This window comes from Rhodnius prolixus, unplaced genomic scaffold (genome assembly GCF_049639745.1).
Source record: "Rhodnius prolixus isolate KJV_2025 unplaced genomic scaffold, Rpr scaffold_5, whole genome shotgun sequence".
Classification (NCBI taxonomy): domain Eukaryota; kingdom Metazoa; phylum Arthropoda; class Insecta; order Hemiptera; family Reduviidae; genus Rhodnius; species Rhodnius prolixus.
In genome coordinates, this window is record NW_027411624.1 from 37,920,915 (window position 1) to 37,945,224 (window position 24,310).

General features: G+C 32.3%; 3 protein-coding genes across 10 annotated transcripts in view; 2 read left to right on the plus strand and 1 right to left on the minus strand.

Moving 5' to 3' along the window:
• The first annotated feature begins 2 nt into the window (after positions 1–2).
• LOC141458402 (plasma membrane ascorbate-dependent reductase CYBRD1) overlaps positions 3–24,310 on the plus strand; it is a 47,876-nt gene continuing 23,568 nt past the window's right edge. The window contains exons 1-4 of one of the 8 annotated variants that reach the window (XM_074136329.1): positions 11–170; positions 6,643–6,811; positions 16,748–16,853; positions 17,671–17,784. In XM_074136329.1, coding sequence (XP_073992430.1) covers positions 17,746–17,784 — 39 coding nt within the window. In that variant the 5' untranslated portion in view covers positions 11–170; positions 6,643–6,811; positions 16,748–16,853; positions 17,671–17,745. Of the gene's footprint in view, positions 171–6,642; positions 6,812–14,924; positions 14,941–16,747; positions 16,854–17,670; positions 17,785–21,062; positions 21,202–24,310 lie in introns of those variants that run through there. The other 7 variants (XM_074136334.1, XM_074136330.1, XM_074136335.1 and 4 more) reach the window with 7 other exon arrangements.
• Positions 3,743–19,484, minus strand: LOC141458406 (pancreas transcription factor 1 subunit alpha-like). The gene is made up of 3 exons (XM_074136352.1): positions 19,378–19,484; positions 10,649–10,891; positions 3,743–4,749 (listed from the first exon to the last, which is right to left on the minus strand). The coding sequence occupies exons 2-3, from the start codon at positions 10,774–10,776 to the stop codon at positions 4,347–4,349; spliced, it is 531 nt and encodes a 176-aa protein (XP_073992453.1). The 5' UTR covers positions 10,777–10,891; positions 19,378–19,484; the 3' UTR covers positions 3,743–4,346.
• On the plus strand, positions 6,657–9,245 carry Atac2 (Ada2a-containing complex component 2). The gene has a single exon (XM_074135640.1). The coding sequence runs from the start codon at positions 6,657–6,659 to the stop codon at positions 7,587–7,589; it is 933 nt and encodes a 310-aa protein (XP_073991741.1). The 3' UTR covers positions 7,590–9,245.

Here is a 24,310-nt window from a genome sequence, read left to right on the forward strand (position 1 = left end):
TTTGGAGTGTTTGGGTGCTTGGTTATGGTTACTAGGTTGTGAGGTACCAGTTAGTTGTAACTACAGTACAGACAGTTCTGTTGTATTTTAAATGAATAGTTAATTTGGGTTGAGTTACAATTTTAGAAATTACTAATAGAAGGATAAACCTGTTATAACACAAAGACAAGGTAAAATTATAAATTAGTTTACAGCGGAATATGAATCTAGAATATAAAGGTCTGTGGCCTTTATTCTAAACAATATTAGTGAAAATTTTATGCAATAAAATTACTTAAATGATATAATTGATATAAATTTTGAGCAATACAAATAAGCTTCTTCGAACGTTTCTAAATAGCTGAAATTACGAGCTGAAGTATGAATGAAACGTTGGGTCCCTGATGTTTTGTCTATCTCTTGTCGTTTAATCAACCCTTTCTCTTAACTTTGTAAACTTTAAAGAGTAAGAATTGTAATTACCACTATTAAGTGCAATTAATTAAAATTGACTTTTCAAAGTGGCATCGCAGTTTTTATTTCTTTATTTTATTATTAGTTAATATTTTTTGCTAAAAACTTATTTTAAAACATTTGTAGACCTATTTTGTTAATCTTTATTTTAAAGATGTTTTTGAACTACTTTCTGATCACCCCGAGCAAACATTCTACCATTAATTGCACTTGGCTACTCTGATTTATCATGTTAATATCGCCGAATAGACTAGTTTCCATCTTCGCTCTTATGTCATTCATTTTTTTTCTAATATATTATCACTTTTTTTATTTTACTGCGATGTATTCATCGTAAATCTTTCCCTAAACTAGTCATTTTGACAACTATTAGATTGCAAGTATTGTATTATTTTGCAAGTGACATATTACTTGCACAAATTGTTAATAATTGAAAACAAAAAATTAGTTGTAAAATAGATTTGTTTTCTTCAGATAAGATCGAAGAAAATAGCGGGAAAAAATTAATTGCAGGAATAATTAAAGCTAAATTATGATACTAGTCAATTTGACCGGATGGCCGATACTAGTGATAATTTATCAATACTTTATTCCAACAGTAAACTAAACTTTAATTACCTATTTATTGTTTCGGTATTGTTATTAATTTAATTGCTTTACGCTGAATTTGTTTTTTAAACATTTATAGCGTTGTAATTATACCATGTAAATTATTTATTTGTGAGATTTGTAGGAATTCTTTGCTTATGCATTAATAAATGAAAACTGTTAATTTAAATTTTGTCAATGGACGTTTCAGCCTAATAAGGCATCATCAAATAATCATCATCAGCAAATATACATAGATTTCATTAAAGTTCTTATTCTGCACTGATTCTATACTAAAATGCAACGCTTATTGAAGTAATTGGTAATACTTCTACTTAATCTATACAGTAATTGGAACCGCGTACTTACACTTTATTAGTTTTATTAGTTGTAATATAATCTGTAGCCACTGGTACTGGAGTTAGGGTTCCTTCGAATATTGATAATAAAACCGTTTGATTTTTATTTTTGTTTTTGCTTAAATTTTGCCCATTATCATTATAACTTATTGATATCTAATATCACTTTAAACATCAAATACACATTTATTGTATCTCATGGTGTATTTAGAAGTCTGTCGGTCTAGGGAGTCTGCTATTCTTTGTTGAGATACCTTTAAGAGATTGATGTTCATTTTGTTTGATTTATCGGAACACAGCCATAAAAGAGTTTTGTATCAGATCAGATAATCAAGCTGCGCTGAAGGCAAGACTTTCTGGTACTTTTATCTCTAATTTGGTACTAGTATCTTGTTTTTCGCTAATATCTACTAGAATATTTCTTAATATCTTTTAGTGTTATTTACGAGATTCACGTTTTATTTCATAGAGAGATTTTTAGATGTAGTAATTTGTCAGTAATTATTGATAAACAAAAGTCGATTTAGAAATGAGATGAAGTGGAGAATATGGAACGATTTTTTTCTAATTGTTTCTAGAAGATTTAATTACTTACATTGTGGTAATAAGAAGTCTTGTGAGTGTACAATCAGGGGCGGCTCTAGCTCGTGTAGCGCCCGTGTGCAATGAAACCCTGGCGCCCCCTAGGCCTGAACCCCCCCCCCCCGGGCTATAACTATTAACTAAGTTATCGCGTTTGATAACTGCCGCCACCGCGCTGGCTGGCCGCTTCTGTCATATCATTGTTGTACCATGATGGTCCAAGACGATGCTCTTAGCTGTCTCAGGGAGCACCGCGGCGCCCCCTGAGACGGCGGCGCCCGTGTGCATTGCACACCCTGCACAATAGGTTAAGCCGCCCCTGTGTACAATCATGATCTTTATAACAAGCTTTTATACTATAGAATGTTATTTAAAGAACGATTCTTTCCACCATAAGTATACATTAATCATTTATATCTGATTTGAGAACATTCTGCTCCCCCAACTTAATCTTTTTGCACGGCTTAAAATTTGATAATCTGGGTTCTTATTAAAATTATCTAATAGCCTAAGAATTACGTTTCTCTTTGAAGAGTCATTTTAGATGAATGTAGTTGTTTGCAGAAAACCTGATATTCACCCAATGAGTTAAAGGTTTGTGAGTGTTTCTCATCAATTGATTTCCAATTCTGTGCATTTAAATCAGTTGAAAAGCAACGTTTATGTATTTTTAAAGTAATTTCTAACTTTTTATTTATCACATATTGTTCTCATGTCAGCGAATGAATATTTAAACGAAATATATGATTTGAGGTTTCCTACTGTAACGGACAATGTGTATGTACATATGTATTTTCGCAGTGTTACCCAAAACAGTTCAGGTCATAGAAAGATGGAATTTCTTATTTTATTTTGAATTCTCTATGTCCGATGCGAGTACATAAAAATAGATAATAACCTTAATTATAATTATTTGATATATAATTCTTTTTTATTATACTCATATGACATACGTATTATTTTTCAATGTATCTATTCTTGAAATTGACAGCAACTCTCTATAATAAGCCTAAATGTTGTAAATACGTAAATATTTGGTAAAATTTCTTGTCCAACTTTTTTTTCCAATTGGTGCTTAACGTACTGCTACCAATTAGGGGTCTTGCCTGGAGTAGAAACGCTTGCTTTACGAATAACATCTTTTCTTACAAATTAAAATTGCCTACATGGTACAGGATTCGAACTGGTTTTTATTTTTTACTTAAAATCTATTTGTATAACCAATCTGCAACACCCGCCCCTGCCCAAACTTAATTACATCGTCTCTGGTGATCACCTGAACAAAACATCAAATTAGAAGTGTCTGTAATTTTTCGATTTTTGAGTTATGCAGTTCAAGAACTGATAGACACATTCACAGTCCAAATTTTAAAAAAATAGACAAATTCAATACAGATTATTTGCGATATAAACATTAAAATTGACAGTTTAAACGATTACAACTTCACTGAGATTTAACTGATAGTAAAAATTATTTTCCTACTAACATTTGATGGTTATCCATCATTCAGTGCCTAACTTCTTCCATATGACAGTCGTTTTTACAAAGGTTCTTTGTTTCATCTTGAAGTCACTTTTTACTTGAGTAAAAAAAAAGGCATAGATAATTTTTTTCAAATAATGGCAGCTGAGGAAACCTATCTAGATGCCGAGCTCTGTTCTTATATAATCTAAAATTTCTGGATGCATTTAGATTTTACGCCATAGAAACCTTCGAGGTCAGGCTCTGAAGGATCGAGGTGAAATTGCAATTATTTTTAAGAAGGAAGGAAGGAATTTATTTTCACTGTACAGTATGAACACATAAATAAATTACATCTTATCTACATACTACTCTAACAATAAATTTTTATAGAAGGAAGAAAGAATATTGCTAAATTCAGTTGTAATTTTTTATTTTTGTCTACGGCATAAGGTATTTATTTTTTGTGAACTAATTTTTACATCAAATTAATGTACATTATAATTTGGCTGTAAAATATGTTTCATAGCCCTGAAGATGACCTAGTCTTGGCAAAAATAAAAATCATGACTGAAATAGGCAGTACTTTTTCTTTCTTCAGTATTAATAAATTAGTCACCAAAAACAATGAACAATACTCTACAATAAATAATAAATTTGGCCATCTGTTTTGGCTAATATCATGTACACTTAAATTTCACTTAGGAATCACAAATACTTTTCATACAAAAATTATAAAACGAATAAATAGTTTTGTTTCACAAAACAAAACTATTTATTATTGGCGAGTTCTTAAAAAGTATTTCATTCTGTCTTCTTAATGGCCAATCACAGCTAAAGAATTATTTTGAGTTTAACCTGAGAAATGGATATAATTCAAAATAACTACCTGGTTGAATAGTTTAAGAAATAATAGAGTATGGAATATAATCTCTATGAGAAGGATAAATTGGAGAAGCAGGGCCAACTATATCTTTATGAGTGCCATTTAACAGTTCACTCATAAATGATATGTAAGTTATGGCAAGACGTAAAGTCTCAATGCGTGATAATCGTTTCTCATAAGCAAACGTTGGCACTTTTCGTCGTAGTTTGTCAAAAGCTTCATTTAAATTAAACATACGCCGACGTTCACGTATATTGGCTGCTCTTCTTTGAGCTATGGTGGCCACACGTCTACGTGGCTTCCTAGAACTGCCTCCAGTACTTCCACCAATGCTGTTTGGACTTCCACTGCTTATACTTCCACTTCCAGAGAGATTTCCATTGTGAGTTACTGATCCTCCTCCGCCTCCTCGTAACATCCTATAAATTTGGTACTTTATTAATGAAACTTTATTTTCTTGTAATAGAGATTTGCAATGCAATCAATAAATCAGTTGCTTGAATGTGTACCTAATTAACATCAGGTCAACCTCTTATTGATGACCAATTTTGATCAAATTTGACACGCATATTTTTTTAGGACAAGCGTAAATTATACTGTAGGCAAGGCAAATATACAGGGTGATCCATTTAAAACGCACCAATCGCACTTTTTAGGAAAGCGGAATTTCGAAAAAACCCACGAAGTAAACTATGTTTTTTTTGGTCTAGTTTACAAATTTTCCACCCCTGATGCTGTATCTTTATTTTTGACAGAGTTACGGCCAAAAACCCGATTGGGGTTTCATAAGGACTTCTGGTTTTGACAATGATTATGAAAACTAAATAAGAAACTGTGGAAAATGACGTTGATACCGTTTCGATTTCCGAAGTATTTGTCGAGATATTTAAGATCAAAGTTACAATTTTTCCTATTCGTGAACGGTTTGTAATATTAACTTTCCACCAGAAATACACGTTTATTATTCTTATTGCAGTCATTCTTATTACTTAAAAAACCATAATACTTTTTTAAATGAAATGTAGTCATACGCGGGATTCGAATTGGGGATCTCCCACTTACAAAGCCACGCTCTTGACCACTAGACCAACACCCGCCCATTCCTAGCAAGATATTCTTACCGTAATCATAGGTCAAGAAGTCTTGCATACTGGGTGCATTAAAATGATGTGATGATTGCTTTTATTTGATGATAAAAGCCTTTCATCCTGATTCACCCACAACCATTACATGACACTACATGTTTTAAAATCTTCAATTATTATTATTTTTTTACTTTGCGTCGGAAATAACATTTTTTGCAATCAGATGACCTCCCAAAACGTGTATTTCTGGTGGAAAGTTAATATTGCAAACCGTTCACGAATAGGAAAAATTGTTACTTTGATCTTAAATATCTCGACAAATACTTCGGAAATCGAAACGGGATCAACGTCATTTTCCACAGTTTCTTATTTAGTTTTCATAATCTTGTCAAAACCAGAGGTCCTTATGAAACCCCAATCGGGTTTTTGGCCGTATCTCCGCCAAAAATGAAGATACAGCATCGGGAGTGGAAAATTTGAAAACTAGACCAAAAAAATAAAACATATAGTTTACTTCGTGGGTTTTTCGAAATTCCGCTTTGCTAAAAAGTAATTAGCGATTGGTGCGTTTTAAATGGATCACCCTGTATAGTAAAGTAACTTTTCTTAAATAATGTATAGAGAAATCAAATTAGTAAGATATATACCACTATATCTTTGGGTATTACAGTAATACACTGTTCTGTCACCTTGCTCTGGCTTATTAGCTTTCCTTAATCATCTTAATTGCTTAATTTTTATTTGGCGTAAAAAAATAATAAGTTAATGTTATTACTTTAGGTCAAAGAAAACTGTTATCAGACATACATTTTATTTGAACAAGAGTTACTGTTTTTTTAAAAATAGCTCTGAATCACTTACATTTGAATAATTGCTAATTGATTGAGTATCTTATTGGTAGATAAACGTGAATCTCTTTTGTTTTATTTTTGATGTATTGCTTTTTTCTGAGAGGCATAATTAATTATTTTAAAAAATTCATTGTTTTTGTCATCCGCTTGGAAAGATAATTTATTTGACAGAATTGTAATTATCAATGATTTTGCTCATCATGGATGATTAAATAAATTTATATATTTAGCTAATTAGGGTGAATAGATTCTTCATTTATTCATTTAATGTGATTTTGATTGGTGTTCTCCTCTACACTTAAAACTTGAAGTTTATTTAATGTGTTTGTTATTATTATTAATTTGTTTTATTTTTTTTGATAAATTAACATTTTAGGGAGGAAAATTATCATGAATGAACAAACCAAACTGGCTCAAATAAAAAAGTTACGGCCAAGAGAGAAATTCATTGAAGAATTCACTGGTAGACAAGTGGAAAGACCGTATTGGAACATAATCAATTTTCCTGACGAAGAATGTCTAGAGCCGGCCAATAAACATCAAAGGTTAGAATTAGTAAAATTACTAAATGCTAAAAAAGATTTATTATCGCCAAAATTGAGAAGATTACGTAGAAAATTACTATGGAAAAGTATGAAGGAAATTGAAGAGCAGACCGCTGTTAAATATAACAGTGAAGCCTGTGTTGGCATAGTGAAAACTATTAAATATGATAGTTTTATACAATGCAAATTTACTGATAGAACTCTGAAGCCGATTATTTATCAAAATTTCGAAATGAAACCTCCTTATATACGTATGCAAGAAGAATTATTTAAAAAAGTTCAAGATAATTATCCTCATTTGAATTTAAAATTGACTTCCAAAAGAAAACACCCTATTAATTTTGTCTACATACATCACGATCATCTGGAAGCTCTGAAAGCCTTAGCTGAACTACATTTTTGGCCAGATATTGATCTGTCCAGTGCTTTGGAATTTCCCGAATTTTCTTGTATAGTAACTTATAAAAAAATTATTGTCGGCTTTGGCCTGATGAGTCCTGGGGAACATCTAAACGATGCTTACATTAGTTATTTGTTGGTTAGGCCAGGCTGGCGCAGGTGTGGCATTGCTACATTTATCTTGTACCATTTAACTCAGACTTGTATGACGTGGAACATAACGCTTCATGTATCACCTACAAATGAATCTATCTTACTTTATCAAAAATTTGGTTTTAAAAGTCATTTGCTGCTGCGTAATTTTTACGATAAATACACTCCAGCTCTTTCAAATCAATCCAAACATGCTCTTTACATGAAACTTGATCGACATTCTTGAATGAATTGCTAAACTATGGTAATGTCGTTGGAAAACATCAACTATTGGGAGATCTCTTTTAGCGGCGAATCTGTACCATTTTAGAGATCGGTACACCTCATTTGGGCCTTGATTCAACAGTAGGGGACACTTTGCATCTTGATTACCTCTCTTGTAATGGTCGTTCGAGTACTCCAGAATTGATCTAAGAGGTCCTAAGCTTCGTTGCAATGTGTTTTCTCAACCTTAGGAACGGAAGATAAGCGAGTTTTTTTTTAAATTGTACATTTGTTTGCAAGAGTGGTATTTTTCTGTTAATCATCACTTTTAGGTGCTTTTTTTTTAATCTTCGCTGGTTTCCATTTACTCTGCAGAGCAGATACTGCGTAAGAAGGTAATTAATGTTCCAGATACTTCTTTCACAGTTCTTACTGTGTAATAGTTCCTTGTGAGATCAAGCATGAAATGTTACAGTTCGCGATTTTTGATAAAAATGTAAGCGAACATTCTCAAATTAAAAATATCTTATTAATCCTGATTGAAAACGTTTTGTAGGAAAATTTAAAAATTGCATAAAGTTAAATACTTCAAATCAGGAAGCTGAATTGAAAATTAAAATTCGTAGAAGTCTTAAAAGCTCTGTTCGTTTTGTAGAACGATGTTTTTGAAAATATGCACATACTTCTAATTATCCCTTATAAAAGAACTGCCAGTGAAATGAATAATGATTGTATTTAAATACCACAGCTATATATTTACAATTATTGATTATTATCCTAAAGTTGAGGGTGCAGTTTATTCCTGTATGTTGATCCACTCTCTTCCCATAGCTTTCCTAGAAATCCTGGACGAGTTGTTTCTTCATCTGGGTGTGCTGAAGATCTCCCCTTGGTACAACAAATCTATTTGCATTAACACCGCGTTGCTTAATATTGGGTTCGGTTTAATCTTCTGCTCGCATAGAGTTTTTTTTTGCGGGGGTCTCTATTTCAAACCTTACTCCTTTTGGGTTGTAAGGATGTTACGAGCTTTCCTTTTGATAAACTGATATCATTCGTTAATTTGGTAAAATTGTCTCTTAGTCTTCGGTTGATTAAAAAATAAATAAATAAATAAAATAAAAAATCAATTTAGATATTTCTCAAACTCCAAACTCAGTTGCCAGCTTACATTTAAGTAACACAAAAAGTGGCCCAAAATTTTTTATTTATTATCTGAGGAGGAAGTGAAAATTGTATTCAGTACATTTTTTGTTTGAAGATATTTTTCAAGTATCGTATGTTTGATAAATGTTGAGAAATGTTTTTGGCCATCTCAGGTCTACTGATTAAGAAAATTCTTGAAATCTGTGCAATCAAAATTATTTAATACTCTAAATATGATATTAATATAAATATTGATTTCTTCATTTGAAACGAACTCATTGAAAGATTTTCTTTTTCTCAGTTATTCAAATTCATACTAGTACCATCATATTATTATTTATTTGTAATTATTTTATTGCCTTGTCTGTAAAGTAACTCATTTTATAAGGGGCTCAATGAAACTGTCATGCCTAAATTAAAATTAAAGTTTATCTACATTAATAATTTGTTTATTTTTATTAGTATTTTTATCTTGTCCAAATATACTTGAAATATAGTTTTAATAAAAGGCAAGAGAAAAGTGTTTAAACTACTTTTTTGTTTAGATTAGATGAATTTCTATCTTAGAAGAGTTTAATTTGTATTTGATTATAGTTTGCAATCAATAAAATTCTTATTAAAGAAAAAATGTTGAATTGCTTAAGTGAAAGCTAATAAGTTTTTGTGACTACCAAAGTAGGTGCCGTAAGGTAGATATGTTAACTAAAATACAATGTTAAGCCAATGTCTGTGACAATCTTCGACTTGACTGTCCCAAAAGTAATTCTATTACAGAAATTGTTTGGATGAAAGTTACAGAGCTTAAATTTTGTGGTTGAGGAAAAATGTTTAAAAAATGAAAAAGCTAAAAAAGGGGCACTTTTGGTTAAGGGGTTTTCATAGAACTTCTTTTAATCACCTGGAAACCCATTTAATCTTCCTTCACAACATATAAGAGTTAGGGACTGTACATTTTACTGAAATAGCACTTTAGATGATAATTAACCCCTCCCCCAATTCAATTTTCTTGAGAAAATGTTTCCAATAAGTTTTCGACCAGCATGGGCACGAACAATAAATATGCTTAGTTTAAAAGACATCGTTTGGAGCCATTTTTTAAATAAATCTTTAAAAATTAAATGAAGTAAAGGAGTAACAGGTAAAGAGGATTTGGACCTCCACGATATATTAAGGTTCCCTTTTAGGATTAAATTGAATCGTAAAGTTTCAGGTTCCTGCAATTTTCCGTTTTTAAGATATTTTGTAAACACACACAGATACCATTTTTTTCCGGACACTGGGTTCTTTAAAAACTAAATATCCTGGAAAAACTGGATTTTGAAAATGTGTCATTATCGCAGTACTTTCCTTAACTTTCGAGAAAAAGTAAAAAAAAAATCCTAGGTCAGGGTTGGTCTGTAAGGTCATTATTATTTATTCGTCTAGGTTTAGTACGGAATTAGTATAGCAAGGCCATGCGGCCGTTTATATTATCATGAGTCCATTTTCGGGCTATTGAAGGCTGAGGGAGTACTCGCATCGCAAGACCTGACATCGGATAGCCTGGGCCAATTTTGTAGGTAAGTAAAGATAGCAGCTGTTTAGGTATTGTGTCAAATTTGAAGGGCTATGCGTTCGTCGAAAAAACAAGCCCTCCAGATTTACTTAAGAGTCCTTTACCACACTTTTATCTCTAAACCTGAAGGAGTGGTTCAGAATAGTAGAGGCCACCACATGCACTAACTATTCACCTTTTTCTGGTCAGACCTTACAGGACCTTTTTTCCAACGAGAGATCACAGTCTGGTGGACGGGTATGTGCAGGGGCACCGAGTGCCAACCATCTCAGATTTTATTTTGTAAGTTCACGTTCACAACTAATTAAAGGTCTTTCGCAGTTCTCAGTTTCTTGACACGCTTTATAATTATTAAAAAGTATTTAAATGACTATGATTACCTATGATGCAGTAGAGCTGTATGACTAGCCGGTGGATGCCAGAGTTCAGTTGGACAGCCAAGTCCTGGATATCCAGTGTGTGACCACAGTCCTCCAGTGGTGGTCTGATTGGCCGGCCCACAGTACATATCACTTTCTCCGCAACCCTACGGCCACCGGCTTCAGGTTATGGTGAAGTAATTTGAGGAAGTGGTAGTCAGCCCAGTAGGGGCATGCACACTAATCAGACTTATCACACACACCCTAAATGAACAAAAGAGACACACATCCTAGCCTCAATTTAGGGGGTATGTGTTTTTCTAAGTACTTTTTGGTTTGAATCCTTCCAACTCTCAACTGAATAAAGAATATTTTATTTAAAGTTTATTTAGTACATATCGTTTTTACTGAGAGAATTCAAACATTTTTTTTAAATATTAAATTAATCATTTATAAAATATTATTCAGTTTAACACCTTATAAGCTGAACAAAAGATGCGTAAAAACACAAAGTTTTATCCTGAGATTTTGGTGTAAACCGTAACGAGTTGTAAAAAGTATAATAATTAGTATAGTATAAAAGCTTAACGAAAATTACAATTGCATCAGTTGATCCTTCAAGAACATCTGATTCCTATGAATATCATCATAGATAACGAAGATCTTGGTTCAAGCGTTCTTTAACTGCCCTGCAGTCGAGGAACCCATATCTAAAAATGGTTCAGATTTATTTGGACAGTAGCTGGCGGTTTTTTTTCTTTTTTATTAAAGAAAGCACTTTTGCTTACATTTCTACGAGGAAACTAAAGAAAGTACTTTTTTGGGCAGCATCAGATGGTCAAAAAAAAGAAGAAGTAAAGTATGCCTTTTTTCTTAGGCGGGCTTTACCAAGTTAATTGTCTTGGACGAAGACTAGCAAACTTACTTCAATTTAAATTCAATATTTAATCATTATTAAATAAAATCCAAGGCCTAGACCGGGAATCGAACCAATTACAATACATAATAGCTTTGTGGGCCTCACCCTAAACTGCTCGCCCTTGGATTGAACGTATACATCAAAAGGGAATCAGTTTCCGCTCTGGAATGAAATCTAAAATATATACTGTTCTGTCGACTAAAACTTCAGCCTGATTGCTTGATGTAAATTCTAAATAAAATGTTTAAATGTCCAATATTAGTACTGGCAATGGTTAAGAGTCTACTTCGACTCTTTTTTGAGGAGGTATGCTAATTTTTTTAGCTTTAAACAAATAGGTGGGATCATGATGAAAATAATAAATAATTATAGCTTTAATTACCTAACTGGCTGGTACAGCTTTTATAAAAACCTCCTCCAATTGGTAATAGTTCCGATATCTAGCGGAAATTTATGTAATTACTGGTTTGTGATAATCGTTTTGCAATTTATTAATTCCAATTTTTCGAAATTATTTTGATTTTTTTTTTTTTTACTTTCCTCTTTTCTTATTGTCAGCATTAATCTTAGTTTTTTTACTGAATTTTTTATCACTTCAGCTTTCTGGTCATTAAAATTATTTGTTTATTCTGTCGAACTCTAAAGAAATTGTAACTTCATGTCTGCTGAACTAACACTTTAATAAACAGAAATTCACCGTTACTAATGTTTTGAAGTAGCAATTTGCAGCTTAAATTCAAAATTCAAAAGTAAAAGCTGTAGAAAGGGTTTTGAGAATTTGTTTTCAACAGCAAATTTCAGCAGTTAATGTAACGAAATTGTAATGTAATTTTCTTACAAAAGTATCAATTTTAAAGATATACTTATGTGTTAGCTTTAATGAATACCTTCAATTCAAGTAACATAATGAATCTTCCGAAAATGTATTCTTCCTTGTGAAAATGCCTAGAAGTTTCTAACTAATTGTTCATTTTTTAACTAAATCTCCTTTAGTCTCAAAAAATTTAAATTCAACCTTATTCAAATGACTAGTAAGGGCATTAAATTTCAGACTGATATGCTTTCTTCGAAGTGTTAAAGTTTAATGTGAAACTAAGTATTTCAGTTTTTTTGCCGTATAATTTCAAGTTAAAGATTACCTTCTGGCTGTGAGATAACTTCCTTTTTAGCTACCATTTTTGTTTCTAATATATTTTTTCTAAATTTATTTCGTCGTAAATAAGTTTCCAGTTACCGGGTTTTGAAAAAATATATTTTGTTCTTACTGAATCGACTTTACAGGCTCTTTTTTTATAAAGGGTGACCCAGTGAAAATGACCACATTTATTTCTTTAATAACAACAAAAGTATTATAGATATAAAAGTAACAAAAAAATCTTAGAAAAGTAGAAACATGGGAGATTATTTGTGGAATATTACATCCTTCAAATGATGACCGTTCTGGGCTTTACATTCTTCCAATCGTTTAACGAAGTTTTTGAATACTTTCTTCAGCATGGAAGCCGAAATTTTTACGAATTCGGCTCTAATCCTCGATTTTAAATCCTCTAGATCACGGGGCTTGGTTTCATAAACACAACTTTTCAAATACCCCCACAGAAAAAAATCTGGAACCGTCAAATCTGACGAGCGAGGCGGCCAAGCGAAATCTGAAGAACGTGACAATAAACGAATTCCAAACGTTTCTTTCAACAACGCAAGTGTAAGAGCGGCGGTGTGACAAGTTGCCCCGTCTTGCTGGAACCAGGTTCGATTCAAACGACGTTTGCGGCGGAGTTGGGGGATGAGGAACAAGTTTAACATCTCCCTGTACCTCTCTCCATTGACGGTTCCGTCGAAAAAATACGGTCCGATAATTCCCGACGACGCTACACCGGCCCATACTGTAACTCGTTGGCTATGTAACGGTTTTTCTGGAATGAATTGGGGATTACCACTTGCCCAGTACCGAAAGTTTTGTTTATTTACCGATCCAGAGAGTTCGAAATGAGCTTCATCGCTCATTAAAAGATTATTTAAATCAATCTCACCATCGTCCAATTTCTTTAACGTGTTTTCGGCGAAAAGTAATCTCTGTCGGTAATCAGTTTCTTTCAACTCTTGAGTGATCATCAACTTATATGGATGGTGGTTCAAGTCTGAGGTTAGAATTCGACGCACAGATTCCCTTGATAACTTTAAAGAAGCTGCGTGACGGCGAGCGAAACGAGTTGGACTAATTTTTATTGCTTGGCAAACTTTTCCGATGTTTTCCGGTGTACGAACTGTTCTTTTGGCTCCTGGATGAATCTTATCAGTCGTCTTGCCACTTTCACGGAAGTTTTCAACCCACCTGAGGATCGATTTTCGCGTAGGAACAGATTCATTACTTTTAACTTTGAACTGTTTACGAAACGCTCTATGAACTTTCACAACCGATTTATCTCGAAAATACGCTTCTTCACAAAATGCTCGTTCTTTTGCAGTGTAACGTTCCATGATTACTAAAATGTTGATAACAGGAATCTCCCAGGTCTCTACTAACAATAGAGCGCGCGTTCGTCCCTGTAGCAGTGTTACCACCACAGTTATTAAAAAAAGAAATGTGATCATTTTCACTGGGTCACCCTGTATTTTCTCGAAAAACGGTTATTCCGATTGTACTCATGTTGATTAATAATCTATAACTTTAAGCACCCAGAACTTAAATTTAGCACATTTCTATCTTGAAAAGAAGATGGTGGAATCCTTTTACAGTACAATATTAGCGTAATACATGGATATTATGTTATATTTACTTTTATAATCTTTTATACTGTAATATTGCACTTGCGGTGAAACCTTTAGTATAAATTTCAGAAGGCTTTTCATTTTTTGAGGATTTAATAAAGACCAGTTCTGCTGTGGTAGTTTACTATGGGTTCCTTATATTAACAATTTAAATAAAAACAGTCCTAGATCGAAAATCGAACCCCCAGTGCCACATACATTTTCGATTTGCTGTCCTGGCCTCTTAACTGCTCGACTATTAAGGAGTCTAAAACATTTATCTATTTAAATAATTTCAGTAAGGGAAAGTCGGGTTTCACACAAAATTACTTTCATTAGAGTTGAATAGTGTGGGAAAACGGAGTTAAAGAAAAATGCCTCAAAGGGTGAATGAATCGTTAATACAGAGAGAGAAAAAAAAATTTCAAGTTAATCTATAACTGGTTGCCTAGAACAATAACTAATGTTCGGTTATCATTTACTATGTGGGAGTTCTGGTGGTGGTTTTATCTTTTCTAACAGATAAATGTTAGAAACACCAAAATTATGTCTAGGACGTGAGAATTTCTATGGTTTAAAAGTGTTAACTCGTTCTGATGGCTGTACATTAGCTAGACGGACACATCATTATGGTTACTGTGCCAAGGTAATATCATTATTAGCCGTTCAATAGAACTTTATTTTCCAATTTTGTTTTAACTAGAAATGTTTATTTTGTTATTAATGATTTTACTTGTTTTACTATTATTATTATTAAGAGAAAGTATCTCGATTGTAAAAAATTTTCTAAATGGAATTTCCATCGTAGTAGCTAACTGAGCGCCCAGAGCTTCTGCAACTGCTGCCTCGAAACTTCGTTGGGGCATTCCACGTGAGGAGAAGAAAATCTTATTAAGAAAACGTGACACAGAGTAAAAGTTACGCCTAAACCCTGTGGGTTCTTTATCTTCTTCAAAAACCGTCGAAGTAAAAGCTAAAAATTGAAAAATTCGCTTGATATAAGAAGAGATGAATACTATAACAGTTGTCAAAAAAGATAACAAATCTGCTTAATTCCTTTCATAATCATGATCTTTTTTAATAGTATAATCAGTTACGAATAATATTCCATTTTGGAATTATGGGCATTATTGGGGAAAAGAGGCACTAAATCCCCCAGTCATAAATTCTGTTGGTTACCTAAGGTATTCTTAAATAAACCCCATAAATGCATGAAAGTCATCATTGTGGCAATAAACTGCGTATCTGGCCACGGTTATCTCCTTGATTATAAGAAATACCTGTGTGCGAAATACCATAAATCGCAAAACAATTTCATATTTTTGGTTATACATTCATGGCCATTGTATATTGGCTTAAATTTAGTCGTAGGTTATCCGGACTCTTAAACAGATTAAAATTAATTGGACGGTAATATTCTGGAATGGCAATAATCATTGTAGAGATGGTGAAACTAACTGAAAATTCACTTCACAGAATGACATCAATTTTTATCAAAAATCTTAGGAAGGACTTTTTAAAGTTGAGCCCATCTTATGTGATAACTAATAATTACTTCAAGTGTTGGACTAATGGTTTTTAGAATGGTCGGAAGGTTTAGAAAAATGGTCTATTTTCAGACTAGAGAGCACGTGGCCGAGTTGCCTGTTGGGTGGGTAACTGTTTTCCAATCAGAGGACTAGGGGTATTTTTGGTTACATTTCGGATGAGTGGGTACGAAACTCAGATTTTAAAGAGCTTTAGGGTAGCAGAAAGCTGCTATGGAAGTACTAAATTCTTATTATTATTATTTTTTTTTTCATCTTGAAATTGGTGTCGGAATGTTGGGTTTGTACTTGTCTGGGTACCAAGCCATATGAATGTTTTAGAAAATAAGAGAAAATATGGATCTGTTGGTCACCTTTTCCCTTTTATTGGAAGCGAACTCGCCACACATCCATTATCCATGCCACTCATTGTGTACCCATATGTTTATGACAGTTCTTGAGAGATATTTTACCAAAATTTCGGGTTCTTGGAAGATTCCATAGGCTCTTTTAAAGGATTTACCCGCAGTTTGTTTTGACTCGTCAGGAACTCAAATAAGTCTTGAAAAGACTTCAACGGACGTGATAGGACACTTAAGATCGTCTAGTTGACTTGAGAAAATGTTTACTCTAGAATTAATTACTATATAATATATATCTCAAATCTTGTATTTCATGCGCAAATATATTACGATCGAAAAACTTCTTACTATAGTAAAATTAATAAGGTTTCAATTCATTAAGTTACATATTTGAAAATTAAAAGAGAACAATTGCATATTTAGAAAAAAATAAATAAATATTTAAGATTAAACATAAATGAGACCATTCTTTATCTCATCAATTTTATCTTAATTTTTTGTATATCCTTATTTTTTATTTTGTTTTTAAAACAAATTATTTTAGTCTTCTATTTTTATTTTTCAGTTGGACGTTAAATTTCTTTTAAAATAGAACTCAGATCTAACCCAAGGGTGTTAATTTCAATTAGCAAGAAAATCTTAAAACTGTGTCTTCTTATCCAAAGAAAATGGTAAGAATAAATTTTAATTTAGTCCCACTGTATGCAATATTTGTATTGTGAGTTGTTAATAGAGTTATAGTTTGCTTTGGTGTGACTAACCTAATGAAACTATTTGCTTATTTTGATTGGGTTTTTGTGAAATTTGTCGCTTATATAAATTTGTCATTTATCAACAAGTTTGTTTTTTAAAAAAACTATTTAATGTTAATTTTGTTTAACATAAATTTAAAATATTTAAGAGTCCTTCAGTGACTAAACAGAAAAATTTAGGTTGCTATTAGATTTTTGTAGTATTAAATTACCCTAATTTTCATCACGTCCCGTAATACAGTTCAACATTAGTCCCGTATTTTCGGTAGTTTATGCTGTCAGTAAAACGTTACTCGTTTTATTATCGCTACTGAATTTAATGCAATAAAATAAATTCTTGATTTGGACCAAACAAGGAGAAATTTGGTGACGGAAGGTCTGGGCTGGTAAAATGGTTGGTAAATTTCCCGAGCCTTAGAGTTTTCAACACTGAAAATTGGGCCAAAAATAATTTTCTTTTAAACTTTTCCTCGCTTAGATTCTGTTTGTTTTGAATTTCAGATGCAGACTTGTCACTTCACCTTGCGTTAAAATTTTTTTGCTTTGAGACCCTTTCTGACCCTCTACCAACAGCTTATTCTTTCACAACTCGTCCTGTCTTCTTGTGTACGAATGGCATTACTCTGTTGAAGTGGTGGAATTGATACCTGATTTTTCTGCTCGCCTTGGTTGTTACTCAGAAATACTTAGGCTACTTTTACTTTGTTCAACCCAATTATAGAAACGCTATTTTCAGTTCGATTATACTTCTCTGAGTCTCTGAAAGCTTTACATCCGCAGTGATCGTTGAATGATTAAAAAAGTTTTTTGAATGTTGAAGCAACGAGAGAACCACTGCCTTAATTTTAAGGTAAGTTTTTCCCAAGGCTCGTACATACTCTTCCCATCGAAGTCACGGGGACAAGATTTTGCAAAACAAGTTGTTCTTATCTTTTTTTTTTTTTTTATATATATAATCAGGCTTGAAAATGATGCCAAGATAAACCGTACGATGACAGCAATGAAACTAGGCTAAAATAGTTACCCTCAAAACGTAGTGTTCATTTTTAAAATCTCCCGTCCAACTATATTCTCAAAAGTTATTCAAAGTTAGTAATAGTTCGTGGTTTTCATGAACGTTGTGAGAGCAGAAAATGCTCCGCCGAAAATTATTGTCTGTACACCTACCGCTTTATTTTATTTATTGTTATTCCGCTGCAATAACACTAAACAGTGTTTATGTAAGGGAATGCTGCAATCTGATTTCTGCAGCCAAACAGCCAGTATGGCTGGACACACCTTTATGTATCATTTATGAGTCTTCGAACATTCTACCATATCTGTCCCTATGCAATGTTTGATATTACAGAACTAATTACTTGATGTGTTCAAGTGTTTATTTTTATTGTAACTAGAGTTATTTTTTTTTATTTATTTTGAAAACATTATTTTGTATTTTTTTAAATTTTATTTTAAAAGTCAAGAACATTTTTAGTATATTCAAGGTTTCTTAAGTTTGGAAATTTTTAAGAGTCCATAAAACAGAAATTAGTAACTGGTGGTTCTCGATAACTAAAAACAATAAGTTTTAATTGAAGACTAGTTTTTCAAAGCTGAGTTAGTTTAAAGCCAAAATTTTGGAAAAATACAAATAAGAACTAACTTATTTTTTCGAGTCTTCTTTTAGGAGATTTTAATGAAAGAATGTGAAAAAAATCTTTTATTGTCTCTTTTCTCTTTTAAAAAATATGAAGTTAATTTACAAACAAATTTAACTAGCTTCTGTCTGTTTAAGGGCTACTGCCCCATTATCCATAAATGAATTATTCACTTTGTTGACATTACTTAGCTCGAAAATAGCATCTAACAATATTCTTTAAACTTCACAGACTCATTTCATTAAAAAAGTTCTCTAATTATATTTAAACGATAGTAAAATTCTTAAGTAGTTTTCTCCAAAAATTAGTTTTTGATTGTTGTTATTGGACATGTTTGATTTTTACAACAAAATGCTTGTGTAATACAGAACGGTTTACATCGCAGTTATGGTAAAACCTAAAAGATATTTTTGCTGTTAAAACGAAACCCTTCACCATCATCCCGTTCTGATCCCGCCTATCCCTCTTGCTCCTCCCTTCTTAACTCTCTATTGATTTAGCCCAAAAGTTACCCAGATTTATAAACAATTTTAAGGAGCATTAAAATTTCTCCTTTAAAAAGTTATTGTGGAAGTAATTTGTAAGGAAATTGCGTGAAAGTAAACGTTCAGTTTACTGAATTCTGTTATAAAGAAAGTTAGACAAAAAAATAATTAAAAATTAAATTTTAATATAATTTTATGCTATAATCCTTCATAGTAATCAAACTTCATAGCAATCAAGTTATTTTAATAAGTTTTTAAGATACAGTGAATATTTAAGTGAACTTTAAAAAATTTAAAAAAAATCAAACAAATTGAACTTACGTTAGCCTGTGGTAGATCCCAGAGAGCCAAGTCGCCAGTCATGTTCATACTGCCGCCTTCTGGCGTCCACAACCAGGGGTTGTTCAAGTTACCACCCCCGAAATAGGGTACTCGCTATTGGCTGCCTTCAAATTGAGGGTGCTACACCCTATACATCCAATCGCAAACATTCTCTACCTGCCGGCCATACTTACTAGCAACAGTAACTCCACCCTTAGTTACGGTGTCCACCCGCTGTGTAAATTTTCGATCCATTCCCCAAACCTGGATAGTATATTACAGACGAAGAATTTTAAAAAGAAAACAACACCCATAAATAAAAAGTTATTTTCTCTTTGTTTATTTTATATTATTTGTTTTTTCAAGTTTGTTATTGCGAAAAATAATTCTACTGTCCATTTATGAGTAACTCTCCAAGACAAGTCCAAGATAACTTTATCGAATTGAGAGAAAACATTATAATATCCATGCATTATATATTCAATTAGAACTGTCTGCAGTATTCTCTAAATTAGGTTGAACATACAAATCTATGTCTTTATTCTTATTTATCTGTGAAAAGCGCTTCCTTAAAAATTATATTCACTAAAAGTAACTTTAATCTTGTGGCAGAACTCTTGAGATAAATTGAAATCCATAGTTTTATTCTTCTTTTTTGATCATGAGAAATGTAGTCTCGAACTCCTTTTTTACAGAAGGATTACGTGATTTTAATTTCGGTTAAGCTATAAGGATGGCAGGAATATAGAGTACTGATCCATCCATTAGTTGTAGTTTATGTAAATAGTTGTATATATAAAGTAGAGGGATGAATGAGTGAAGCGAATGTATATATAAGTAAGAATGGAGAGTGAGTGATATTCTAGTGATAAGCACCCAGACGATGCTGGCTGTATGGCGGAAGCCAATGCCAAAAAAAGAAAACAAAAAACTACTTTTTTTCATGTTTTTTGTCATGTTAGTTACTATCGTCATTAAGCTTTTCAAATGCGTCATCCGCCACAGTTCGATACAAGAGGATCTATAGAAATTCATGCTTTTGGCTATTCTGAAGCATGCCACCGATTCGGGACAAGCTAGAGGGTTTGAAACTATCAAGTTCCCTAATCTCAGTTTTTTTTCCACAATCTCAAGTCACTTCTTCTTCCAATTTCGTTGGAAGCAACCTCCTGGCTGTTAACAAACTTCAACAAGTTGTATGGTCACATTTTTCCGGAAGCTTACCGTTCGTCTTTCTTATTTCTCTATATACTTCAATGCTCGGTATCTACTGGAAGCCGACTATCTAACTTGCTGACTTGTGATCCTCCATTTCCCGACTCCCACGAATGAATCTTATCATTTTGATTTGAAATGTTTTCTCAAAGAATATTGATTTTGTGGTGATCTGTGGAGGGCTGTCTCGCTTTCTTCAACAGTGTAATTCTATTAAAGAAGACATGTTGAAACTAACTGTCTTTTTAAAGCAAATTGTGACTTTCTAGAAAATTTGAATATGTAAACTGCGATAAGAGTATAAGTGTTCATATCAGCTTTATTGATTTGTAATTAGCACATCATTATAGCAATAAAATTGTAAGTATTCTTAACTATTAATAAGTACTAGCAATAAAAAAAATAATAATAATGATGTAAGACAAAGTAAAAACAATAGGTCTACAGAAGATAAAAAGTAACAGCAACAAAGGTAATCTACTGACCTTATTCATCTCCCTCCACTTTGCTTTCAACATAGAAGAGTTTTTATTTACTAAACAACAGTCAGTTAAGTGTTCTCGCTGGAGTTGTATTCTGGAATATAGGTTCCATTCGCTATCTATTAAGGTATAATATTGTTTAAAACCTTATTTTGTAAAAGTTGGAATTCATGAAGTTTGGAATTATTCATTCCTTCATACATTGTGCTTATAATTTCTGGAATTTCATTTAAATACTTAGGGTGTAATGGTGTTATTTTTCCCCCAAATGTTTTCATTTTACATGTTGGCTTTAACCAGCATTGAAAAATATATTATTTTCTTATTAAAAGAAAATAGAAACTATTCACTGTGAGTTTGCGATTTTAATGAAAAGTGGGCTTTAAAATATAAGTTAGTGTTTTACGATAGTAGGTTTGTAGATTCAGATCTTTTGAAAAATATTGCTGTGCTTTACTAAATTCTTATTCCATTTAATTCAGTTTTTTCTATCGAAATTATAGATCTCACTACTCTGTTACAGTTCTTAGGGCATATTGTGAATTCTTTGAGACTGTCAGTGTAGATTAGTGAAGCATAGATTAGGATATGGGGCAGGTTCTGGTACCCAGGTTCTGCAGCCAAAAGAAGCTTATTCTCTTAAAGTTTTAATATGAACAACTTTCAACTTTGGCAAATTGTAGGGTATTTCCATCAATTTGCCAGTACGAGAGCTCTCATATCGCAATGAGACGAGATCTACGAAATTCATTTCCTCTAATAATGGTAATTGTAGTACCTATCTACCGTGGGATATCCTGCGCAGATTTTTTCTGAGTCTGAAGGGTCCTTTTTTTAAAAAAATTGCAGCTTTGTGATCTAACTACATATTCTGGGTTAAGAACTGTGAACAGTTAACAGCGGGACTGCTAAGTGAACCTTTTTGATTTGTAGCTTTAGAGCGAATGGTTTAATAAAGCCAAATCCACTACAACCTTTTTTTTTTTATTGTGGTTCCTTAAGTGTCATTGTTTGTCAGAGAGTAGGAATATGTATTGTGTCTAAATATATGAGGGTGTGTGATGAGCTATAGTTACTAAACCCAATTGGTTGTAAGCATCATCTACCTCTGCAGCTTCTTTGGTATTGTGTGAATGCTGAAGTAGTGTCAGAATTGGGGCGCCAAGTTTTCTGAGGAAGTGGCTGGGTTCAATTCCCCCTAAGGGGTGCCTTATAAATCTGCCCTTACAATGTAATTTTAAAAAATTTATTCACGGTTAAGGAACATCAGTGAAATAATGACTTCATAAAGATTTGAATAAAAATCAATTTAAAACCGAACTAATAAACTAATAAAATAAACTATTGTCTCTAATGGCAGTATAAAGAGGTGAATGAAAGTTTTAAGAGGATGGATTTATTAGGAAAGAAATCTAACTTTCTGTAGGATATCCTGTACAGATTCACTGAAAACTAGAATAACTTTCAAGATTTCTATTTTCCTAATAAATATTTCACTTGAATACTAATTATTTACATACATATTGCTGGATATGAGGACGCTGAATTTCCTATTTAATTTAGTTATTTCGCCAAGCTACTTATCTTCGATTTTCTTGCTAATACTCGCCTTTCAAGCATAATTTTTCAGAAAACCAAAAACGTTTTTCATTTATAATTATTCGTAAATCATACAGGTTTTATATTTTTAGTTCTAGAAAATCATTTTAAGATTTCAGGTTTGCTGAACGTGAAAAAGTTTTAGACTAAAGCCAGCATATCTAAAATGAAAATTCATATTTTAATATTTGTATCAGGTGCCTCAATAGGATCTGTAAAAAAGCTTATGTACTAAATCAGTTATCTGGAAGTGCCAATTTACAGAATAGTGTTTTCGGTTTTGTTTATTGTTTAACTGAAAGCAATTTTTAGGTTTATAAAGTTTCTTGTAATCTTTTGTTTTTGCGATATTCGCAGTATTTTAAGATTCGTGTTAGAGAAATAATAGAACAAAACAAACCACAGATAAATGAATTTTATGTATGTAACTGACTGTGCCCTCATGCTCTAGTACTTACAAGAAAGTGATAAAAATAGTAATGACTTTGGCCTCTATTTTTAAGTTTTTTGTCTTAGCAAACAATGATTACAAATCAAATAGAACTGATCTTTTAAATATTTTGCCTTTTTTTTTTGTTGTATTCATTAAATCTAAAGTGAGTTATTATTAAATTAGGAAAAAAATTATGTTTCTTTGATTCCTATCAAATTTTTCTATTTTAATTGAAAATTATGTCCAGTAGTTTTCGTGTTAGGAAAATGAGAAAATGTTCTTACCAGTATTCTGCAATTATTAAAGAAAATATTCAAATAACTCTTACTTCCAATTCGTCAATGTTTGCAGACTTACTTGCATTGAATTTACATTTTGCAGCGACTGTAGCTGTCGCAGAGTTATACTCCGTTAAAGAAAAGAGAGGAAAGAGGTTTATAATCTCTTGTAAAGAACCACTTATTGCACGGTTTTATCATCTATTTGTGTACATTGTCGCTAAAGGGTTTCCAATTGAACTTGTTCATTACATATTTTTGGCATGTCACTTAGTTTTGAATCTTTTTTTCAATGGACAAAAGCTGTAGTGAGATTTTGGGGAAGCTGGTGACCCCTATGTCTACTGCAAAAGAGTCATTTTACGTGGACATGTATAATGTTAAATCGTACAACATTTTTGGTGCAGAAGCTATATTTTATATACAAATGAATTATGGGCCAGCTTACTTGGAGCTTTACGCATGTTACTTATTCCTAACGGAGTTCTTCAAAGATCTTGATAGAGAGTTCAAGATTCAGTAAAAATTAATTTGTTAAGTGCAGTAAAAAAAAAAAAGGTCGTTTGAGTTCCATCCAAGTTTCTTAATTTGAATGTTAACTGCCTCTACTTTTTATCCTTATTATTTCTCTCCCTTTTGATACTTTCAATTTATTATGATATCTGCTATATTTTACACTCGATAAATAAATAAAATTACTTATTCTCTTCACACAGAAACCAGTAACCATCCACTAACCTTGATATCGTGAGAAATGATTAAACTTCGTGGTATGTGCTGTCTAATATCATTTGTTATTTTATTCTATTTCCGTGTTCATTTTTCCCAAGATTTTTAGTGATGATTTGTTTTTTAGTTAGTCATTTGTCTGCACTTTTATTTTTTGCTTTTGGAAAGAGTTACTCATATAATTCTCATCCTTTTTT

What these genes read in the sequence shown, in the direction of transcription:
- Atac2 (XM_074135640.1), top strand. Translation starts at nt 6,657, where the DNA reads ATGAATGAACAAACCAAACTGGCTCAAATAAAAAAGTTACGGCCAAGA.
- LOC141458406 (XM_074136352.1), bottom strand. Translation starts at nt 10,776, where the DNA reads ATGTACTGTGGGCCGGCCAATCAGACCACCACTGGAGGACTGTGGTCA. An exon ending in ACAGCTCTACTGCATCATAG is followed by an intron (nt 4,750 to 10,648) that starts GTAATCATAGTC and finishes CCAAATTTATAG; the next exon opens with GATGTTACGAGGAGGCGGAG.